This window comes from Asterias rubens, chromosome 1 (genome assembly GCF_902459465.1).
Source record: "Asterias rubens chromosome 1, eAstRub1.3, whole genome shotgun sequence".
NCBI classification, from domain to species: domain Eukaryota; kingdom Metazoa; phylum Echinodermata; class Asteroidea; order Forcipulatida; family Asteriidae; genus Asterias; species Asterias rubens.
This window is the reverse complement of record NC_047062.1, coordinates 714,744-737,117: the sequence shown is the minus strand read 5'-3', so window position 1 is coordinate 737,117 and position 22,374 is coordinate 714,744. Positions and strand designations below refer to the sequence as shown.

At 37.3% G+C, this 22,374-nt stretch overlaps 3 protein-coding genes across 3 annotated transcripts; 2 read left to right on the top strand and 1 right to left on the bottom strand.

Moving 5' to 3' along the window:
- Positions 1–1,693: 1,693 nt before the first annotated feature.
- Positions 1,694–9,374, top strand: LOC117300208 (V-type proton ATPase subunit D-like). The gene is made up of 7 exons (XM_033783938.1): positions 1,694–1,857; positions 3,571–3,688; positions 4,615–4,694; positions 5,062–5,129; positions 5,930–5,974; positions 6,513–6,683; positions 7,235–9,374. The coding sequence occupies exons 1-7, from the start codon at positions 1,817–1,819 to the stop codon at positions 7,459–7,461; spliced, it is 750 nt and encodes a 249-aa protein (XP_033639829.1). The 5' UTR covers positions 1,694–1,816; the 3' UTR covers positions 7,462–9,374.
- A 104-nt stretch (positions 9,375–9,478) lies between these two features.
- On the bottom strand, positions 9,479–15,127 carry LOC117300218 (arpin-like). The gene is made up of 6 exons (XM_033783949.1): positions 14,900–15,127; positions 13,824–13,899; positions 12,903–13,038; positions 12,148–12,354; positions 11,066–11,223; positions 9,479–10,662 (listed from the first exon to the last, which is right to left on the bottom strand). The coding sequence occupies exons 1-6, from the start codon at positions 15,007–15,009 to the stop codon at positions 10,654–10,656; spliced, it is 696 nt and encodes a 231-aa protein (XP_033639840.1). The 5' UTR covers positions 15,010–15,127; the 3' UTR covers positions 9,479–10,653.
- A 57-nt stretch (positions 15,128–15,184) lies between these two features.
- LOC117300199 lies at positions 15,185–19,183 on the top strand. The gene is made up of 5 exons (XM_033783928.1): positions 15,185–15,515; positions 16,772–17,082; positions 17,424–17,572; positions 17,705–18,111; positions 18,346–19,183. Exons 1-5 carry the CDS (start codon positions 15,451–15,453, stop codon positions 18,380–18,382), a joined length of 969 nt encoding a protein of 322 aa, XP_033639819.1. The 5' UTR covers positions 15,185–15,450; the 3' UTR covers positions 18,383–19,183.
- Positions 19,184–22,374: the final 3,191 nt, after the last annotated feature.

Sequence of the window (22,374 nt, the reverse complement as noted above, 5' to 3'; positions counted from 1 at the left end):
CTAAATTTCATTGAGAATCTATGCACAAAATATTTGTAGAAACTGGCTCGCAACTAGGAAGTAATGGGTTTTGTATTTTGTAGCAAGAACTATAGTTTCCCTAGCAACAACATTGACCATTTTCTTCTTATTGCTGTCTAAAGACATTCACTGTCGAACAAAAAGTTCATCTGAGTGGGGTATAACAATACAAGCTGTTGCAAAATACTTACCGTATGCTTTGTGGTGTGTAGAGATGGGGGCCTGGTGTTGATGTGAACACTATTTGCCGACACAATTTATTATGAAAAGTACTACTGGTACTCTGTACATTATTTAAAGTGTTCGGTGACCCTCGGCAGGCTGAAACTCAATATGGATGATTAGGACATTTTATTTAGGGTTTTTTTGTTCGCCAAGTAATAAATCATAAATGTTTTGTGTACAGCAACATAAATCAAAGAGCATGTTTTAGTCTTTTAGATTTGTGTTTAGAACTTCGATGAAATATGCCCTCATGCTGCGATACTCAAATTAAAGTCAGGGATAGAAGCATATCTTGCACCCAGTCAGTGTATATAATAGTTATTGTAAGATATTTAAGATACTATGTGTGCTTAATGTCTACTGCTTTTACCCAGTTTGTTTTTTCTTTTTATCGACTACTATACAATAAAGTGATTTCACCACAATGGTTTTAAAATAAATTTGTCTCTCATTTCTGTTATTTATAAAAATGATTATTTCTACAGCTTTGTTTTTGTTTTTTGTGCAAAAAGGTGCCCTGTCCGGGACAGTAAGGGTAAAAACAAAGTCTAGATAATTGATTATTTTGTTTCAAAGTGCATGCACTGCAAAAAAAGTTGTTAGGCCTACCCTTGCTTCTGTAAAAATAAAAACCTCCTTTTTTAAACATCAAAAGCGTGTGTCCTTTCTTGTTAAGCTTATACAATTCTTTTTACATGCTGGGAGGGACATCCCATGGGAGACCAGTGGTTACCACTGAATGGGCCACCCATTGATATGAGAAACAAATAACTTTAACTTAAACCTTACTTGGTAACAGGTAATGGGGAGAGGTTGATAGTAGAAAACATTGTGAGAAACGGTTCCCTCTGAAGTGAAGTAGTTTTCGAGAAAGAAGTAATTTTCTGCGAATTTGATTTCGAGACCTTAGAATTAGAATTTGAGGTCTCGAAATCAAGCATCCGAAAGCACACAACTTCGTGTGACAAGGGTGTTTTTTCTTTCATAGTTATCTCACAACTTCGACAACCAATTGAGCTCAAATTTTCACAGGTTTGTTATTTCATGCATATGTTGAGATACACCAATTGCGAAGATTGGGCTTGGACAATTACTATTGGCAATAGTGTCCAGTGTCTTTAAAACGGGAAAGTTTTTGAAACCAACCAATAAAATATCTATAATTGATTTTTTTTTTTACTTCATTTTTGTTTATAAATATTTCCATCATTTAGGCCTGTCTTTTTTGTATTAAAAAGTCAATTATTTTCTATGGCTTGCTTGAAGACGGCCCTTGCGCGCAAACGTTGAGGGCGTACCCAATCAATGACCTTTAAAGTTCACTCTTGTGCCGCTGCACAACTTCGTTCTCATATTTGTATGATTTCACCGCGACTTTTCCTAGCGTACGTTGCTCTAATACAAGGAGAGCGAACGATTGGGATTGAGGTTTGAGTGACATCACTTCATCACAAGATCTTTGGTTGTGGATTTACTGTGCTATTTATGTGTGTGTGTGTGGGTCGGTCCCAAATTTACATGATATCGTAATATCCGTACAGAAACAAGAGTAGTTCTCATCTGATTCAAAATGTCGGGGAAAGAAAGAATTGTAATTTTCCCTTCGCGTATGTAAGTATTATACTTTTATTTACTTATTTTTATTTCCATCTGAGAATATATACTGCATGCACAGCACAGGAACAAACGAGCACAACCAAACTCAAAAGCAGACGATTTTTAATTTTATTTCATTCATTCTATTTCTACCTCCATGCATGATGATTCAATCATTCAACCAAGCAGCCAGCCACTCCACTCAAGCTCCTACTCTATGGCCCTGGCCTGTGCAGACCTGATACTTACATTAAGTTACAGAGGCAACGGAGGCAATTGCTTCATTTCAAGTTCCTTTTGAATTGTTAATTTTGTTATCAAATTAGAACTTGACATTTTCCTAGTTGTTACCCTTTTTACTCTTAATTCCATGACCTGATGCTACTGGGCTAGTGACGACACACTGACAGTCTTACGAACTACATGCAACACTGTGCTGTGTATATTTTGGCCGTGATTGATTGATCGCACTGCGCTATTTGAAAGAGCTATTGTTCATTCAGCTGTCGATCAATCGTGCAACGAAAATGTTTGCGCGAACCATCGATTGTGCAGGAGTTGTTTTGGGAGATTTTTCCGATCGCTAGGAATGGTTTTGCGCGATCATGGCATACTCCGGTAAACCATTGAAGAAAGAGTTGATTGATTACGTTTGTTTATTTTATTTTAATTTTACAGAATTTAAATGCCTTTAAAGATGCTATGTCAGATTTTTGGCCGATTTGACCCAAAAATTTGGATTTAAAATTCAATAGGTATTTTGGTGGAGGTTGAGAAAGTTACAAGCTTTCATTAGAGCCATGGCTCGAAAAAGTCCGCCAATTATTAGTAGCAGTGAAATAAAGTGCTCAAAATTAGTTTTTGTCGGGATCCTGACAATATATCACGTGACCAATTCTTATGTGTTTTATAAAAACGTTTTAAATTTTTGTCATGGTTCCTGACCATTTAAAGTAAAAGTTAAACTTTTTTGTTAGAGCGGGTGATACTCTTTATAATACCATTCACTCAAAAAAATCAATTTTTTAATGTTTGGGGCCAAAAATCTGACATAGCATCTTTAACCGTTAAACTAGATCATTGATGATAAAAGTAAGGGTCGACATTGCGCAAAAATCATTCTTGCACTCCACTACTAATAAATGCACCAATCGGTGACTACGCACAATCAACCAATCGCTCAAAACCATTCCTGAACGCTTAGTTGATTACGCGAAACCATTCCTACACAACAATCGTTCGATCGCACAAACATAATTGTTGCGCGATCAATCAATATTATCGCGCAAAACCATTCCTGCGCTATTGGTTGCTCGTGCAAACCATTCCTGCGCGATTGCTCAAAACCATTTCTGCGCGTTCAGTCAATAACTATGCAAGCAATAGCTCCTCCAATAGCGTAGCGCGATCGGCTGATTGCCCAGATCGACCGATCTTGTTATAATAAATGTGGCAGGCTTTTCAAAGGTTGTGTTGCAGCTTTATTGCACAAATTTCATATTTAGATGAGCAAACGAAGTTGGCCTCTTCAAAAATGGCACACTGAGTAATCAGCTAAAATCACAACATACATGAATTGCCCTGAAGCAGATATGCACATAAAACTGCACACAGCATTCTCCAGGTACTACATCAGTGAAATTAACCTGTCTTCTAGTTTTCCTTTTTAACTTTTTGAAAAGTTATGCAAAGTTTTAAAGCTGGGGGTGTTTTCTTTGTTTCTCCAAGGGCGTTGACCAACATGAAGGTGCGATTGAAAGGGGCTCAGAAAGGTCATAGTCTCCTGAAGAAGAAAGCTGATGCTCTGTCTTTAAGATTCAGACAAATCTTGCATAAGATCATAGAGGTACCTAGATGTTTTATAACCTTACAGAATCAACAATCCAATTCTAGGGTGGATTTCACAAAGAGTTAAAGGCAGTGGACACTACTCAAAAAATTATTGGCATAAAACCTTTCTTGGTGACGAGTAATGGGGAGAGGTTGATGGTATAAAACATTGTGACAAAAAGCGCTCCCTCTAAAGTGCCATAGTTTTCTAAAAAGAAGTAACTTTCCATGAATTTGATTTCGAGACCTCAGATTTAGAACTTGAGGTATCGAAATCAACCATCTAAACGCACACAACTTTGTGTGACAAGGGTTATTTTTCTTTCATTATTATCTCGCAACTTCGTTGACCGATTGAGCTCAAATTTTCACAGGTTTGTTATTTTATGCATATGTTGAGATACACCAACTGTGAAGGCTAGTCTTTGACAATTACCAATAGTGTCCACTGCCTTTAAGACTAGTCTTATCTCGAGTTAGGACCAGTTAGGACTAGCCTTAAGTTTTGTAATATCTTCTACTAACCCTAAACACTTATAACCAACCTGTGAAAATGTCATCGAACTCTGAGCTCATGTTTTAGTGACAGTAAAACAAAACAGTTTACCTCAGACTTTGGGCATTGGATTCATAGGCTTGTTTGGATTGAAGCAATTCAAATAAGGAATGGTGATTTGGGTGACTTCAATTCAAATGATAAATTCTGGAGGATTGTATCTGGGGATTAGTTGTTCATTTATGAAATTCATACTAATTTTTTTATTTTTTTATTATGTGTTTTAAATAATTACAAACACATGGGCTGTGTAACCTTTTGACTTTTCGTAATTGTTAAATGCAAAGCTATGGATTTGGTCACCGCTTTGTTTGAAAGAGCAGCAATTCAGGTTGTAATCTTAATGAACTAATGTGGAGTTTATTTGTTGGTGATTTTCCTTCCAGACAAAGACATTGATGGGTGAAGTTATGAAGCTAGCATCTTTATCTCTTGCAGAAGCTAAGTTCGCCTCTGGTGATTTTAAGTAAGTAAAGCACAGTAGTTATTGACAAAACTTAACCAATTGAAATTACCTCAATTGGCACTTTTTACCAGGGGAAAAAAATCCTGTGCCTTTTAATTTGTATCACTTGGATCTAACACCGCCATGTGTTATAATAAAATTCATTTTGTGGATGATTATTTGTGTGAATGATTTTGCTTCATGTATGGGAACAACAGGCTTGTTACTCTCAATGTCTTTAACACAGGTTGTTGGGAAACTGTTGGTCAGGGTTACTGGTGACAATGAGTCAATTATAACACTAACATCATCATCAAGTTACAACAATTTAAAAAATAAACACATTTTCTATTTATTTAAAATAATTTTGTCATTATTCTTTTTGCAGTCACATGGTGCTTCAAAATGTAACAAGAGCCAAAACTAAAGTGAGGTCCAAGAGAGACAACGTTGCAGGTAGGCTTGGTACTAGACCTTCAATAAAAGGGTACAGTCCAACCTCAATCCCAGGGGTGAATGATCTTGTCGCGCCGTGTTTTGCCAGCATGCCTTGTTGCTCATAACCCCCTGGAATTGCCTGTTACCGATCCACTCTTCCCTTCCGCTCATATATGGCTGCTCGCAAAAGAAGCTTGAGTCAAAGAGTAACCGGTCCCCTCTCATTCTTTTTTGAACTTGTGATATGTCTATAACTGTATGCAGTTTAGGACCACTGTGTTAAAACATAACTCATTTGTAATGGAATTACTCTTAACTTTAATCAGCGTGCATGCAAAGTAGTCACCCTTGGGAGCCATTCAGTAATGTTTGTCAGTACAACTGGAACTTTACCTGTTGTTAGAACATTGGGTGCGTTCGTAGCTCCCCTGGGTCGACCCCGGTGTGTGGCGGTTTTTTTTTCCAGGACGAACGTGGGTAATTATCTGCACACGTTTTTCCTGGAGAAAAAAAAACGCCACACGACAGGGTCGACCCAGGGAAGCTAAACGAACGCACCCTTAGAGTACAACATGGACGCCTTTTCAGTGAGCAAATGTTTTGTGATAGCATTGATAGCTGTGCTCAATGTCAGAATAGATCTATTGTTGCATCAATATATCTGCTTACCAAAATGGCGTCCAGTGCATACTTGACCTTTTATTCTTAGCACTATGAGTTGAAACGCTGTTTCCTATTTTTTCAGGACACTGTAGAGTGACTCAGCTATTGCCTTTTTACACTTGTAACCTAATTCAAGATTCGTTTTTTATTTGTAGGTGTTCTTCTCCCAGTCTTTGAGCATTACACTGATGGTGGTGACAGTAAGTGCTTGCCATTAATTTCTAATAAGTTTGTGTATTTTCAAACTTTCTTTTGGTTTGGGTACTGGCAACATTTTTAGGAATCTGAGTTGACTGCTTTATTCAGACGTAATTGGTCTGAGTTTGAGATTTAAATCTTAGCATAGGAATGGAAAGCATGATTTAGGAGTAATTTTAACAACATTTATATTCCATTGCTTGCTTACTTCATTAATCTCAGATCAACGGAAGAATTTGCGAGGTCCTTTTTTCACAGTTCTTGCCAGTAGTGCATGTGCTCATACCTACTGGCCCAATACTTAGCATGTACGTGCATGCTCAGAGCCGCAAAAAGGACTGTTATGTTTGCTGTTGCCAGCGTCTCAACAGTCTCCCATTGTGACAAATTGTGGCAATCATAAACTGGGGGATAAGGTCATTTGACTCTATCGTTTCATACAAACTTTGACTAACTTTTATATCTTTTCCCTGTATACCAGCATACGAGTTGACAGGGTTATAACTTTGACTACTTTTATATCTTTTTCCTCTATACCAGCATACGAGTTGACAGGGTTATCCAGAGGTGGTCAACAAATAGACAAACTCAAGAAGAACTATGACAAAGCAGTTCAACTATTGGTGGAGCTAGCGTCGCTGCAGACATCGTTTGTGACTCTTGATGAAGTGATTAAGATCACTAATAGACGTGTGAATGCTATTGAACATGGTGAGTATGTGGTGTGTTGTGGAAGAGCACCAGACTCAAACTCTGGTGTGGGTTCGAGTCCCAGTCATGACACTTGTGTCCTTAACCAAGCGATTAACCATGATGCATCGTCCTTCGGATGAGATGTTAAGCTGTTGATCTGATGTGTCGTAAAATGCATGTAAAAGGAAACCAGTGCACTTATCGAAAAGAGAAGTGGCAGCATATTGCACCACAGCTTTGTAAATCGTTGCACTGTGCTTTAAAGGAATAGGTCTCATACTTCAGAAATGTAGCTCCACATACCGTGCAGGACAAAATACTGAGTGCTATGATAAAGCACTACAAGAACCTGGTATTATTATAATAGAAAAGGAGTCTAGTATTTAGCAGTTTAGCTCGGGCAGAAAGTAGGGGGATCCTTAGAGTCACTTTGGGTGCTAAGTTAACATCGATCCAGAATAGTTCAATATATGTATCGTATGAAGATCTTATTTAGCTCTGGGTTCATTCCTAAGATCAAGGTGTTAAACTTCAGCATTTTCTCATATCTCCTGCCATTTCTTCTACAGTTATCATTCCGCGTATTGAGAACACAATCGCTTACATCACCACCGAGCTAGATGAGAGAGAGCGTGAGGAGTTTTACCGTCTCAAGAAGATTCAAGAAAAGAAGAAGATCATCCGGAAGAGAAAGGAGGCAGAGCTTGAGGCTCGTAAGAAAGCAGGTGAAGACTTTAGTGAAGGAGGTAATCTTATATCAGATGAAAGAGATGAAGATTTATTATTTGAGACTTGATAGAAATAGTCAACTAGTAGGATGTAAAAGCCCCACTTCCTTTTGGAAATGTCAAAATATCAATATCTTTAAATTGATCTGTCTCTAAGGCATTCCCTTTAATGTTTATGAAAACCATGTTTTTTTTTCTGTTACTAGCTCTGTATATTACAATCGATAATGAAATACATTAAATATAGACCCTTCCCATGAAATATCCTAATTACATTCACGCATGCGAACAGACACTATTGGTTGGCAAACACCTTAGAGATGTGCACTAAGCAGACGCACAACAAGTCTGTGTCATGCCACCATCATCCCCATACAAAATGGATGGATGTTCCTTCATTTTGCCAACCAGTGTTAGTTGGGCATGTTAGTTGAGCATGTGTGACATGCAATTTACATATTTCGTGGAACTGGTCTATTATACGTTATTGTTTCAAACTTTCTTTTTTTGTGTTTGTGGAAAGTTTTGACGAACAAATAACTTTACGTACCACTTTACCAAAGGAAATTAGGGCTTAAACTAACTTGAAAATGTAATACATCAACACTAGAGGGCGCTATTCCCACAACCCTTGTAACCTAGTCATGAGCTACTCTGATGAATAAACGTGTATCTGGAAGTTATACTCTGTGAAGTTATACAATAATATATGAATGTCTACATGTGTTAACTGTTTTAAGAGTTTTTGTGTGGTGCTCTTGACAACTTAACTGTAAGACTTCAATTAAACTGATTATCTTTGTATCATCTCATGGTGAAAGTTGTTTTTATATTATTGTTGTTATGGAGACTTTTAGGGATGACTTATACACTCTGCACAATTGTGCGCACAGCTGAAAATTGGAAAATAGTGAGAATTTTAATCTTTTTTTCTCTTCCCCGTTCTTGACAAAGTTCTTGATATTTATTTGGTGTTTGTCTTCAATGGTTTCATTCTTTCTGGTTATTTAACTAATAGGTTTTCTCAAAAGAAATCCTGTATAAGGTTGTTCACACCTATGTCTTGGCATTATTACACACTAGGGTGATGTACGAGTGTAAAGTGCTGTAATTTAAGCATTGAAGATGAGCGTTAGTAAAGTACTCGTTTCTGTTGGTTGGGGTGTCGGGATAACTAAACAAATGACTATTGGTAACAAGGATGATTATATAATATAATATTTTTATTTATAAAATTCTTATGTCAAACTGCTATAATGGTACTATTATTATTATCACATGGCCGATTGTTAATATAATAATAACTGCATCCAGGATAAAGTAAACTGTTTTTTGAGTAACCTTACATCACTGTGAGATTAGCAAAATAGTCTTTGCTTTCTGATTACTGTAGAAAAACCTCAAGAGGCAACTCTGGTAGGATTCAAACCCACTACCCAGGGCCTGCAACTCTGGTAGGATTCAAACCCACTACCCAGGGATGATTTTCCTTAATTGTGTAGAGCATATGCAAACTCAAGAGTTTTGCAAACTCAATAGTTATAGAAATGATTCAATAGTTGTAAAGATTGTGTACACCTACCCAGCCGTGTATAATATTTAAGGCAAATTAAAAACTGATTAATTCAGATCATGGTGTGAGACAGAACTTTGAGATGGTGCCTTGTATGAAAGGTCCATCTTGCAGACGTCCAGTCTATTCCCTCTGACTAACACAAATGGTTTTGTTTAAACTCTTTAAGAGGATAAAGATGAAAAATTGCATCAAAGACAGTCATACTGTTCGTCTGTAAGGAATGTTTTAGCAGTTGGAGATATATGGTATATTGATACTATTGCAACTATATTGTATTTAATGTAATAAAAATAGAAGGTTATGTAATATTATTGACATATGCTAAGTCTATTGGCTAACTCGAGTTGTCTACTATTATATGTCATGGAAACTAAAAATAAATACCAATGATTATATGAAACTGTATTCGATTGTGTTATGATGATTTTTTAAACTAAAATTTACAATGTATGCCAGGGATTAACTAAAAACCAAATTAAAGTGGTGCAGATCTTGTGTTCTTTTTAAGAATTATTTTAAGCCACACACAGATCCTTGTCATTTGCCAAGAATTTACTGCTGGGATTCTCACATTGTGTCAAAATGGACAAGGTTTGTGTCTACATGGAGTTGTCTCGGTTGTTACAAAAAGGTTGATAGAATATTCAGAGTATGTGGTGGACAAGTTTCCATGTCCATTTTGTACTTTCGGAAAAAATGTTCAATTGACAAGGATTTATATGCGAGTTGTATAAAATAAATATCTCATGCATTTAATTCGTACACTGGCGCAAAATATAATTTCTCTTTGAAATCTGGCTTTTTGATTCCAACAGGCCGAGCTTTGTGAAATGAAATTATCCAGACTTCATCTTGTGATTATATTATGCAATAAGCCACTCATATGCATCCAATGTTTATATTAGTTATACATTCTTGTTCTTAAGGCATACAGTAATTCAATACAAAACAAATAAACCAAGTCTTGAAGTTACTTAAATAAATTTGTATATTTCAGGCATGAAACTTGGCCCTAGGTAGCCTTGCTTAAGGGAGACGAATGATTCACTCAGAAAAAACGCCCCTGTAAAAACCCACCCGTATTACACTGTGCGTTATGTGTGAAACCACAACGCACGACATGACGCCCCCCGTACGCTATCCACATGCTTAGGCAGTAGGTTGACAGCCTTGTAGGGTCCGTGTTGAAGCCACTGACCTCATTACTATAATAAGCGCCAAAAAAGAGTTCCCACGGTCAACTCATTACCATAATGCCCGTGAAAAAGCGGGACCCCATTGGTCAGTGGTGAAAGTCGGGTCGTGCGATGTGATTATACACGCTACACTGTGTGTATACAGGTGGGTTTACAGCAGCGTCTTTTTTGAGTGAATAATGTGACTGCCTTGAGCAAGGCTAGGCTCTAGGAAGAAGTAGAACAATTTTATTTCCAAGGGCCGACCTACATATACAGAATAGTGTATGCTTTAACATAATTTGAAGGCTATTTAATGATACTTTTGCAGATTTGTTCACGTCAAACATACTTTTAAAAGTAGGAAGAATAATGCTCATCATTTAAAAACTGTATACAATTATTACTTTTCAAAATACATAAGGCATTAATACTTCTCCTTTGCCCGTTTGGTCAAGGGGGGGGGGCTCTTTTCACCTTTGACCAGCAACTTTGTGAAGATCCAGATCTCAATCGTCCTGCAGCAAATATAGAATATTTGACAAGATTCTAATAAACCTGGTATCATGGCAAAAGGAAAACAAGATAGACCGTAGATGCTGCGGGGTTTCTTTGCATTCCCAAGTTTTCTCTCCAACATTGATACTAATTTTTAAAAAGAGTTTGATTGTGTGTGCCCTTTTTTATCTTATACCCCAATACTGTACATCGGCAAATGAAGCAAATAATCACCTAAAACTAGGCATTGTCAAAATTCAGCCAGCAAACCCAGACGCTACTATTAAATGTATATTATTTCAGCACCCCAAAAATTGCCAAGATACCTTTAACGAAGACTGTTTTTTATACTTATTTTGACAACCCTGAGTCAGGTTGAGTTTGGTTTAGTTTTGATGTAAAGCATTTCTCAACTAATCTTACCCATTCATCCTCATCAGCACCAGCACCATCGTCAGCAGGTTGAGTTGAATCATGTGACTTCATTGACATGACTTTATCTGTCCAAGATGCTCCAACATTCTCTCCTCCAGCGTAATTAGAGACTTGGCTCGTCACTGTGTCTAGCTTCGCCAATGAGACTAGGACGATAGAAAACAGATACCAACAGAGTCATCCTTGGGAACAATCCATGATCACTGGGAACTATTTCCAATAAATCATTCTGAATATTCAGATCCTCTCTACTCTCTTACATATGAAAGGTGAATCAGTAACTGTCTTCAGTCTGACTGTGTGAATAGTACAGATACATAAATGTACATCCTTAATGTCTTACATATGAAAGGTGAATCAGTAATTGCCTTCAGTCTGAGTGTGTGAATAGTACAGATACATAAATGTACATCCTTAAGGTCTTACATATGAAAGGTGAATCAGTAACTGCTTTCAGTCTGACTGTGTGAATAGTACAGATACATAAATGTACATCCGTAAGGTCTCACATATGAAAGGTGAATCAGTAATTGCCTTCAGTCTGACTGTGTGAACAGTACAGATACATAAATGTACATCCTTAAGGTCTTACATATGAAAGGTGAATCAGTAATTGCCTTCAGTCTGACTGTGTGAATAGTACAGATACATAAATGTACATGTGTACATCCTTAAGGTCTTACATATGAAAGGTGAATCAGTAACTGTCTTCAGCCTGACTGTGTGACTAGTATACATAAATGTAAATCCATAATAACTCACATGAAAGGTGAATCAGTAACTGTCTTCAGTCAGTACAGCTACATAAATGTACCTCCTTAAAAGGTCTTACATATGAAAGATGAATCAGTAATTGCCTTCAGTCTGACTGTGTGAATAGTACAGATACATAAATGTACATCCTTAAGGTCTTACATATCAGAGATGCCTAGTCCAGAGGCCAGCTATGCTTGAGATTTTTCAAAGCATGTACATGTCCATAAGAACTTACATATATGAAAGGTGAAAAGTAACTGTCTTCAGTCAGTGCAGATACATTAATGTACATGTACATGTCCATAAGAACTTACATATGAAAGGTGAATCAGTAACTGTCTTCAGTCTGACTGTATCTCCATTCTCAAGCTCAATTCTATCCAATTGTTGTTCCTCTGCCCACAGTGCTATACATTCAGCTTTATCATGTTTAGATGTCAGTTTGATCAGCTCAGGTCTGTTGATGAGATCCCTGACTGATGATGTTGTAAGTTTGTCCGATACACCTTTGGCTTCTGTTTCTGGGTGGATACAAAGTCAAACAATGTTGCAATTAATGCCTGTTATGGTTCTTCAAGAAGATGCACACACTGTCTTAGCACTGAACATGTTTGGTAATTACTCAAAACAATTGTTAGCATTTGGTTTGCGGTAACACCATGTGTGTATCTACTTGTCAGGTAGAGTTTGTTCTTAGAGAACTGTCTACTACCGCAGAATAGATTGTTCGAATGTTCGGGTGTTCGGGAGACTTCTCAGTTCTGAAAAGAACTGCCCTGCTTATTAACTATTACCTGGGTGGATGGTATCGAAATAGGCTGGGACTACTACTTTAGCTTATAGCATCGTAATTAACTGCACTATCATGTAGTCAGTTCTTGGGTTGGTCTCAACGTTTGGGCTAGCTTGCTCTAGTCGACTAGAATCATTCTTGTTCAGTGAAATCGTTCTTGTTCCCCCTCCCTACGGTAATACATGTACTTGGTATTGTAATGAACTAGGCCTATTGATTTACAAAACTTACTATTGGTATAGGAATGAACAAGGCTTATTGATTTACATAACTTACTATAAGAAGACATTAGATGACCTGTGTTGACCTTTTTATTGTCACTGAAGTTTGGCTCAATCTCAACTCCGCTAGTTTTATCAAATTTGCGTTTGTGTACAACCGATGGTTTAACTTGGAGCACGACATATCGAAACTGTACACAAAACACAAAATGTTTGAAAAATTGAACTACAGTTTTATTTAAAAGAGAAATTAAAGATTACACCTAACATAGAACAACTTAGGGATAAAGTTTTTACTTATGCCCAGTCAGAGGAAGATATTTGGAGCAAATCCAATCAGCATGATTTAAGTGAACAATTAGCAACAGTTAAGAATTATTTTATATTTTATTTAGGAGTTTGAATGTTTTATTGCAGTGTTCTCCTGTTGGTCTCAAGGGATGACACAACCCTGAACCGCATCATTTCTAAATATTAACTATTTCCTTTTAAAATAACATGTCACAACAACAAAAACAAAAAGCAAATTCTTTGAAAGTCTCATTTCTGAAAGAAAATTAAGGACAGGAATTAATAATTGAAAAATATTTAATTGGTCTGATTAAAGCTAAGTCACACTGCAACGATAAGGAAAACGATAACGATCACGGCGCAAAGAGAACACATTCTATTGGTTGAACTGCTCGACACAGAATACACCCACGCTTATTCAACCAATCGAAGGCGTGCTTTGTTAACATTCTCGTTGTCGTTCTCATTATCAAGGCCTTGTTTGACCAAGCCGTTACACTTCATGGTTGACAAAATGTACTCAGCACTACTTATAAATGCCACAATCAAAATAGGCCTGATACAAATGGGCCTGATGATACAATTAACCTTGTTCAATGTTTTCTTGCAAATTATTAATTTGCTTTCCATTTAAAGCCATCGAGAAACAAAAGATAAATCATAGGCAGGCTAAATTTAAACTGACCTTTTGTTTTTCTGAATCTGTGATAACATGACGAGACCTTCCCATTAGAATTCCATCCATCAGAACACCCGGACCACTAGTATGACAATTAAAAAGAAGAATTATTAAATGTCTCGGCCGGTTGCAGAATCACAGTATAACAGTTCTACTTTGACAAGGATACATTCAATAGAACTGACCCTCATATAGAAAAAAATGGAAACCGGTACTTATAGTTTCTAAAAGTAACCTGTACTGTAGTACCATACCTTTCAAAAAAAGATGAACTCATATTGGGGACATTGGCCAATTCAGCCCGAGATAGGATTTGGAAGGCCCATTTGTTTGTCGCTTAAAGCCATAAGACACTTTCGGTATAAGACAGTATTACGTCCAAGGCTCACACTTCGTGTATCACAACTTCTATATAAAATAACAAACCTGTGAAAATATAGGCTCAATCATTCATCGGAGTCGGGCGAAAATAACGGTGAAAACCCACCCTTGTTTCCGCATGTTTCGCCGTGTCATGACATGTGTTTAAAATAAATCTGTAATTTTCGTTATCGAGAATTGATATATTGTTTTACTGTTTTCTCAAAAAGTAAAGCATTTCATGGAATAATATTTCAAGAGAAGTCTTTCACCATTACCTTCAGCCTGAAGGTAATCTTGTAAACCCTGTAAGTTATTTGTAAATCTGTGAACTTTTTATTTTTTTTCAGTACCGAAAGTGTCCAATGGCTTTAAAACCATTATACACTTTTGGAACAGAAAAATAAATAAAAGTTCACAGATTTAAAAACAACTTACAGGATTTACAGGTTACGGATAACGTAGCCCTCCCCCGTCGGCAGGAGTGTTAAGTTATTGCAACTAAACTTAAATTATTAAATATTAGATCTCGTTTACCTGAAATTAGGTTTTCTTTAAGTAAATGTTTTTGAAAAAGTGGAGGCAGAATACGGAAAGTTTTCCTAAAGCAAGCCCCACCCAGCACCCATAAGCACCATTCCCAGCCAAGCGTTAACTGTGTGGAATCTCCCCTGTTAGTGTGGTTCAGTTTGTGTGTGTGGGTGGGTCGTACACTTACTTACCCTGGAACTTTGTTCAACAAGTTGTCCCTTGCTGGGTTCCAACACCCCACCCATGTGTGATTCTCAACTGGAATTGATTGGAGAGGCTTGTTGTCATAAACACGAGACATTGCGTCAATTTCTAGTCTACAAAACTTAGCTCAAACCAGTTTCCGGTCTTCAAACGGTATGATATTCATCAAAATAAAACGAGGGAAGTCGTCACTTGTGGAAGTTGTGTCTTTCTGTGTCAAAACAATAATATTTACTTTTTAGCTTACCACCACAGCGCCCTCAAGTGGTCGGAACCGTTTGGTAGGCCTACAAAAGAAAATAGTTACAAACCGCCTTAAAAAACCCCATAATTGGGCCAAATGCGGTTTTAATGAAGTATTTTAATTATAGTATCCTGGCTCACATAGTAGCGGCAAAGACCCCGCATTCCTAAGGCGACGACGTGAAAATCACACAATTTTTGCGGCAAAGCGACGTCAAATTTCAAAAGGGGAAAACTAAGATTCGCCGACGGTTTGGAAACGACCTTCCAGCGACAACACGACGGCAAGGGACGAATGGCTGCGGCAGAGAACGTTTCTAGCCAGCACTCGAATGGAGAAGCTACATACTTTCTTACTTGGTATACTTAGTTTACCTCCATGGTTAAGTTTAGTTTCGTTTACTTTTTCCCCCCTACTAAATCATGACAATACATAGATATAAAATAACAGACGAGATGGTATCATTTAATTTAAAAAGGAACAGTTTAAAGGCAGTGGATACTATTGTATTATTGGTAATTACTCGAAAAAATTATTAGCATAAAACCTTACTTGGTAACAAATAATGGGGAGAGGTTGATAGTATAAAACATTGCAAGAAATGGCTCCCTCTGAAGTAACGTAGTTTTCGAGAAAGAAGTAATTTTCCACGAATTTGATTTTGAGACCTCAAGTTTAGAATTTGAGGTCTCGAAATCAAGCATCTGAAAGCACACAACTTCGTGTGACAAGGGTGTTTTTCTTCTTTCATAGTTATATCTCGCAACTCCGACGACCAATCAAGCTCAAATTTGTACAGGTTTGTTATTTTATGCATATGTTGAGATACACCAAGTGAAAAGACTGGTCTTTGACAATTACCAATAGTGTCCACTGTCTTTAAACCATAGCAGATAATGGACCGGATATACATGGAACTTTGGAAGGGGAGACTAAAGCAAACTTGTCAAGAGAGGCCCCCCCCCCCTTCCATAGAGCAAGGTCCACTCTATGCCCTACCCTACCACATTTATAACATTAACAAAGATTAGAAAATTATAAAATAAGATCAATGTTCGCAGTTGGTTATATAGTCTAGTCCTTTTCGCCGATGGGCAGAACTTTCAATTTTCTCTAGAAAACAGCCACATTTGGTGCAGAAATTAGTGACTCTGGCAAACCATGGAGCAATAAACTAGTATTGCTCCATGTTCCAAACTGTTACCTCTCTATTTCAGATTGAGAAGAAGTAGTCTGCCAACTTTGTTTTATTACGCACAACAAACAATTTCTTTGAATGTCCTCTTTTACTCTTAGTTCTTTGTGGGGAGGGAGAAAAACTTGTCAGCCGGTGTCTTGAAGTAACCCATTAACATATAGATTTCAATCAGGTCTGTTTTTAGTCTCCCCCTCTCTAGCTAGATAAGTTTGGGATTTGTTCTTGCTATGCTGCACTCTGTGTGCTCATGATAAGTTGTGCTGTCAGTCCTCCTGAGAAAGGTCAAATTTATTGAATCATGCTGCTTTTTTGTAAAAAATTTAAATGTTTTGTGTAGACACTTTGTCTTCAATATTTCCTCCACATGTCATGTATGAATGATTTATTGAAGTCCAACTTCCCCTCTACTCTCCACAGTGATGATGGTTCAAATGAGGATGAGCCCACTCACCAAGAATCACCAGATGAGGAGTCCAATCAAGAAGGATCACAACAAATACATCATAAGTATTTATACATGCCACTAAGGAGCGCCAATAAGACCAAAAAGGCTGAGAAGTCCTCTAGGAGGAAGAAGAATGATTGGTCCATCCAAGATTCCGCTGCTGAACTAGACCTGATAGAGTGGTACAAAGACAATACATACCTGTGGCTCATCACAGACCAAGCTCAACGCGGCAGGAAGACCAAAGCCCTGGAGGACAAGGCCATGGAGTTGGGGCTCACTGGTAAGGTATTGACTTTGATTCAAAAATTAAAATAATTAATACAAAAAAATAGTCTTTCTCAATCAAAGGCTAAATTAGCCTTCGAGAAAACTCTGCTAGGGTCAAAACATCAGGCCATCAACTATTTTTTGCATTTATCTGTCCATTTGGTTGGTAAGTTGTCTGCAACAGCTTAATTCTATTTTCTCAAATAATTAGGGGCTTAATAAACATTTAAAATAAAGTTTATAATTGCATTCCTTTTTATTTGCTCACAAACTTTACAGTACAGTATAATGTCTCGTCAATTTTAATTGTGATTATTTTCTGCTATGTACTTTATTATTTTTGTGTTATTTCAGCTGAACATATAAATGCATGGTGGAAAAGCAATCGTGATAACTACACCAAACTGAGCAAGAAAAAAAGTGGTGTAAAGCTGACTGACCTGACGTATAAACAGAGATGGATCCTCCAGAAATTTGCGTTCCTCAACCGGCGACCGAAAATGGTAAGCCACTAAGGGTTAGTGCGAGTATAATTTGAGGTAAGATTTGCAGCTGTTTCTTTTCAGCTTTTCATTTTCAGGTGGCAGCATGTTCCATTTTGTCATCATTTTAATTTCTGTTTCTATATTTTTCAGATTGCTGCCCTCGCACAGCAACACCCTGGTGATCTTCAAGCTGTTGAATCGGCCACTGCTGAGGAGGGCCATTCTCAGCTCACTGCTTCCTCATCCAGGCGTAATGCCAAGTCCAGATCGGAGGAGGCTGACTTCAAAGAAGAACTTTTCAGGCGTCTGGAAGAGAGCCCAGGAATTACTGCGGGCAAGATGAAATCAGCATCTACTTTTGAAGATGACTATCTGACTCAATGGGGAAGAACTGTGGTCGCTTCAATGAGGAGGATGTCAAAGAGGAGGCGGAGAGCTTGCCGAAGGGATGTAGATAATCTTCTCCATAAATACAGCCCCACCTCCTCTGAGGATGATACTTATTCTCCACCGAGGAAGACTGTGCCGCCACTTGAGACTGCCTCCCCCTGTACCTTGTAAGTATAATATTAGAAACCTTGCATGGTGGAAATGCAATATAGAAAGGTTTGCAGTAACTCCATGTCCAGCCCAACTCATCATTACATAGTGTTGTTGCGAACCTTTTTATTTTATAATATTTGTGATGTTTATTATTTTCAATGTACTAACTAATAAGTTTGAGAATTCAATAATACTTTGAGATTATTCAATTCATATTATTAATTTTCAATTTTTTGTTGTCTTTGCAGCGTGTCTGAGATGGGTATGGGCACGTCTTTGTCTTGAATGGCCTTTACTTGTTCTCCTTCTGAGAAGAAACCTTTGTAATTGTAGTAAAGACTTCGGCTTCCTTGAGGCTTCTTGACGGCAAAATGCTTTTGGGGAAGTTTCATTTCCACAAAGTCGACGGCTCTGGGACACCACTGATAGGCCTGTGTGTGGAGTCATCACTTGAGCAGCATATTCATCTCATTAGATGGCCTGGCAGACTTCTCAGACAACAACGGAGAGGTTGTTGTCAGTAACTTGTCATGCAATATTGAATATCCTTATACTTGGCTCCGGACGCCAGGTGTCTCAGAGTGGAGGACAGCTTGAGACATGGCAGTAGTGGCTCATTGTACTGCAATGAATGCGGTGTTCAACACGTGCTAGGATTTCATCAGACATCTCTGTAAATTTCTTGAAAGCTGCCCGGTCTTCATTGCAGAGTTCGACAAGGGCCCTCTTGTTCTCTAGACTCTTCTCGATATTGATGGTCCGGACATCCTTGCTGATCTTCAAAGGCTATGGCCAAGGCATACTGCAGCCTGTAGCTCCGTCCTCCATGACGATGAAACCACTTTGACAAAGAAACATTTTCTTTAAATATAAACTTCATCATTGCATCGTGCTGGACAGTCTATTGAAATCAAACTGACGTCACGAAACATGACAAATCGCACTTAAGGTTTAAAATCAGGGACCATCATTGCAAAATTGTAACCCATTGCAGACCACTTACAAAAAGCCAATTTTTTTTCAAATCGGGGCAGTAACATTTTCAAGAAAACACCAACAAAGATGAAATATTTTGTGCAAGTTTTGTGTACATTTGTATCAGGCTTACACCAAGCTAAGTTTCAAATCCAAATCGGAAGTGGGTAGAATTGAATTGAAAGCAATTATCAGATTGTTGGTAATTTATAGTACTCATGCATAGGGGGCCGGTGGTTGTAGAAGGGCATTTTCTTGAGAAAGAGAGAGTGAGTTGGGCAGGGGGTGTATGAAAGCCAGCCTACCGACTACCCAATCACTCCTTTGGTATGGAGCTATATTTATAGCTGGATACATTCTCTTGTTGCCTTACTATACACTGAAGTACCTTTGTGAAAGTGAAACTCCTTCATAGCTAAGAATGTGGAGTTAATCATTGTGAGAAACTCTCTCTATATGAAGGGAAATAAGAAGTTAATATTGAAGCGGCCATAAAAGGCAAGGTCAAAACCGAATCTAAACCAGACAACCAGACAAACCACAACATGAGGTTTTCTTTCAAAACAGTCGCCTGCATTGCTTTCCAAGCTGTTATTCTAAATCAACATTGGCAAAAACCAGTGAAACCAAAACCAAAAAAATCTTTCCACACACAAACAAGTTTGTTGTAAAAATTATCTTTAATTAAGGATCATCTCCTTGTGTTGACAACTATTCACAATAAATCTGGATTTACACATTTTGGCATTATGTTAATCTCAGCAAAAACTGAATAATCATAAAATTATTATTATTATATAATTGACAAATTTAAAGAGTTATAAATAAGCCAGAATAAGCTTTAGAAAAAATACATTAACAACACCCATGTTCAACTTATTCTGTGTTTAAATGGTTCAGATTAACTGCGGTTTCATATGGGTGGGATAAATCCTTAAACTGAGCAGCATACAATACCTACATTACATGAACATAACATTCAAAAAAAGGAGTTATTGTTAAATTGTTTAATCTAAGTTTAGTTGAGAATATCTCATTCTCTGATGACAAAGTTGTAGCGTTCCCTGACTGCACTTACAGTAATGGGTACTGACTATCAATAAACCATAAGGGAACCAAATTGTTATTGCCTTCCAGCCTCACTTTGGTTCTCATTGGTTTAATTGAAAGAAAACAAGATGGCTGCACATGAAGTCAATATGACAAAGAGTTTGCTCATTGCTACTCACTAACACTTGGTCACATCCAGTATCTTAACGCTGACATGTCACTTTTTTTTGGGGGGGGGGGGCAACCAAGTTTCTCCTCCCACCACCCTCAGGTGAACATAAGATAAGAATTAACTGTAAATAGGAAACCAGCGGGTACAAAGATTTGGTAAATGTGTAAGCTGTATTGAAATCCAAGAAAAATGCTATCTTTGCAGTTTAAATTAAGTCATATATCTGACAATTTTTAGGGGTTAAGTTTTCAACAAATACTCTCGAAGGGAAATAGATGACAATTCAAGCTCAATCCACTTGTTTCCAATCAACACATCATCCATCATTTAGGAGTTACAAGAGGCTGTTGATGTTATGTAAGAGATTGCAGGTACTGAAAAAAAAAAAAAAGGATCTCTGAATGCTTGTTTCTTGACCTGGAGAGTATTTCAATGGTAATATTTCTGGTGGATTGGCTCTGATATACGCACGTTATGATCAGTTAGTTTTTAGTTTAATCTTAATGGTGAGGTTTTAAGGTGAAGTTTTAGACTTTTATGTTTTAAAAGATGAACGATCAAACTCGACACTGCAGGACTCATTTAGTTGTGTGGTATGCTGGGCAAGACTAAACTGGCCAATGGTGCAGTTAATGGGAAAATAGACATTTATTGAGAAAAATACAGGATGTGTGAGTTGATAAAAAAAAAACCGGCTGGGATGATTTAAAATGACAGATGTCACAAGTCAACTATCAAGTATACACAAGATTTTGGAGTATACATATCGCCCATAATAAATGAGAACAATTTTAATATGCTTTTTGTTTTACGCTTGTTTTTCAAAATTGTATCAGGTGCCGGTCATGTGTGTTATGGCAAAAATTTACCACACATACTACATCATAAAAAATTTACCAATAAAAAAAAAAGTGGAATTGTTCAAAATCCGTTGCCATTTTGTCATAAATGCATAACAAGTGGTATCAATACTTTGCTCCATAATATCAAACCCAATTTAGGCTAGAGCACAAAAATAGTCAGATCCCTGTCTCTTTTAACAAGAACTATATCATTACCTTTGTGTCACACAGGGAATCTGACAGCGATACAACCATCTTGTTTTTCAACCATTTAAACCATTAACATGTAAGTAAGTCAGTCAATGTTTCTTATTTAATGAATATCACTGTCATTGCATACAGGAAACTGGACAAAGATGACAGGAATAATAATGAGATCCTTAGAGATGGGCGAGGGTCATAAAAACAGAACCCTGAGAACAGTCAGTCAGTCTTGTAACTCAGTTGTGAAACCATTTTATGGACGCATTCATCCATTTTAATGCAATTTATGTATACTCGTACGAGGCAAAATAACATCATGTGACACATTTGTATGGTAAATTTGCAAATGTGGAGTACTGTTACATGTAGGCCTACCATTTTACCAAACATGGGTGTCATATGATGTTAATTACTTTGCCAGAGCGGGCATAGAGTGGGGTGAAACTCAACATTCTCTAGGTTCTCTTTCTAAGGTGAGAGAAGAAAACACAGAATGATTCTATTATTTTGTTTTCAACACAGCGTGCATAATGTGTTGTTCACTTTTATCTACAAAAAGAGAGTGTAGCCTCCCGCAGATGACCCAACATCGGAACTATTTACATTAGATTACAAAATATCTACAAGTCATCCACGCTACAAATTGCATCAATCTGTACCTCTGTTGCCCACTACACTCCTTTTTTTTTTACTTTTTTTTTACATTTAGGTATGATTAGAAAAAGATGATGATTAAATGATATCATGGATTATCGATGAAATCTCATGAAAAAATGGACGGATGATTTTAAGAAATAGCATCCCTGACTTTGCCGATTAGTTTTTCTGCCATGTAAAATCTTTTTTGTTCATCTGTTTTTTTACCTGCAGGGAAATCATTAAACTTAATGCAGTATAAAATGGGGAAAGTTGTGAGTACAAAAGTCAACAATTATACATACACCACAGACCATTAAGTGTACTTTGCATTCGTATTTTTTTTCTTTTTCTTTTTTTTCAAACGGAAAATAAAAGGAGAAAGGCGCAAATTTTCA

Bases quoted from the DNA above. Each gene is read 5' to 3' on its own strand.
- LOC117300208 (XM_033783938.1), top strand. From the start codon at position 1,817: ATGTCGGGGAAAGAAAGAATTGTAATTTTCCCTTCGCGTAT. The intron at 1,858-3,570 runs GTAAGTATTATA...TGTTTCTCCAAG, and splicing joins GTAATTTTCCCTTCGCGTAT to GGCGTTGACCAACATGAAGG. The intron at 6,684-7,234 runs GTGAGTATGTGG...TTTCTTCTACAG, and splicing joins TGTGAATGCTATTGAACATG to TTATCATTCCGCGTATTGAG.
- LOC117300218 (XM_033783949.1), bottom strand. From the start codon at position 15,009: ATGTCTCGTGTTTATGACAACAAGCCTCTCCAATCAATTCCAGTTGAG. The intron at 12,355-12,902 runs GTAAGTTATGTA...GTATCCACCCAG, and splicing joins TCATCTAATGTCTTCTTATA to AAACAGAAGCCAAAGGTGTA. The intron at 11,224-12,147 runs GTAAGTTCTTAT...CTATCGTCCTAG, and splicing joins TACTGATTCACCTTTCATAT to TCTCATTGGCGAAGCTAGAC.
- LOC117300199 (XM_033783928.1), top strand. From the start codon at position 15,451: ATGGCTGCGGCAGAGAACGTTTCTAGCCAGCACTCGAATGGAGAAGCT. The intron at 17,573-17,704 runs GTAAGCCACTAA...TATATTTTTCAG, and splicing joins TCAACCGGCGACCGAAAATG to ATTGCTGCCCTCGCACAGCA. The intron at 18,112-18,345 runs GTAAGTATAATA...TTGTCTTTGCAG, and splicing joins ACTGCCTCCCCCTGTACCTT to CGTGTCTGAGATGGGTATGG.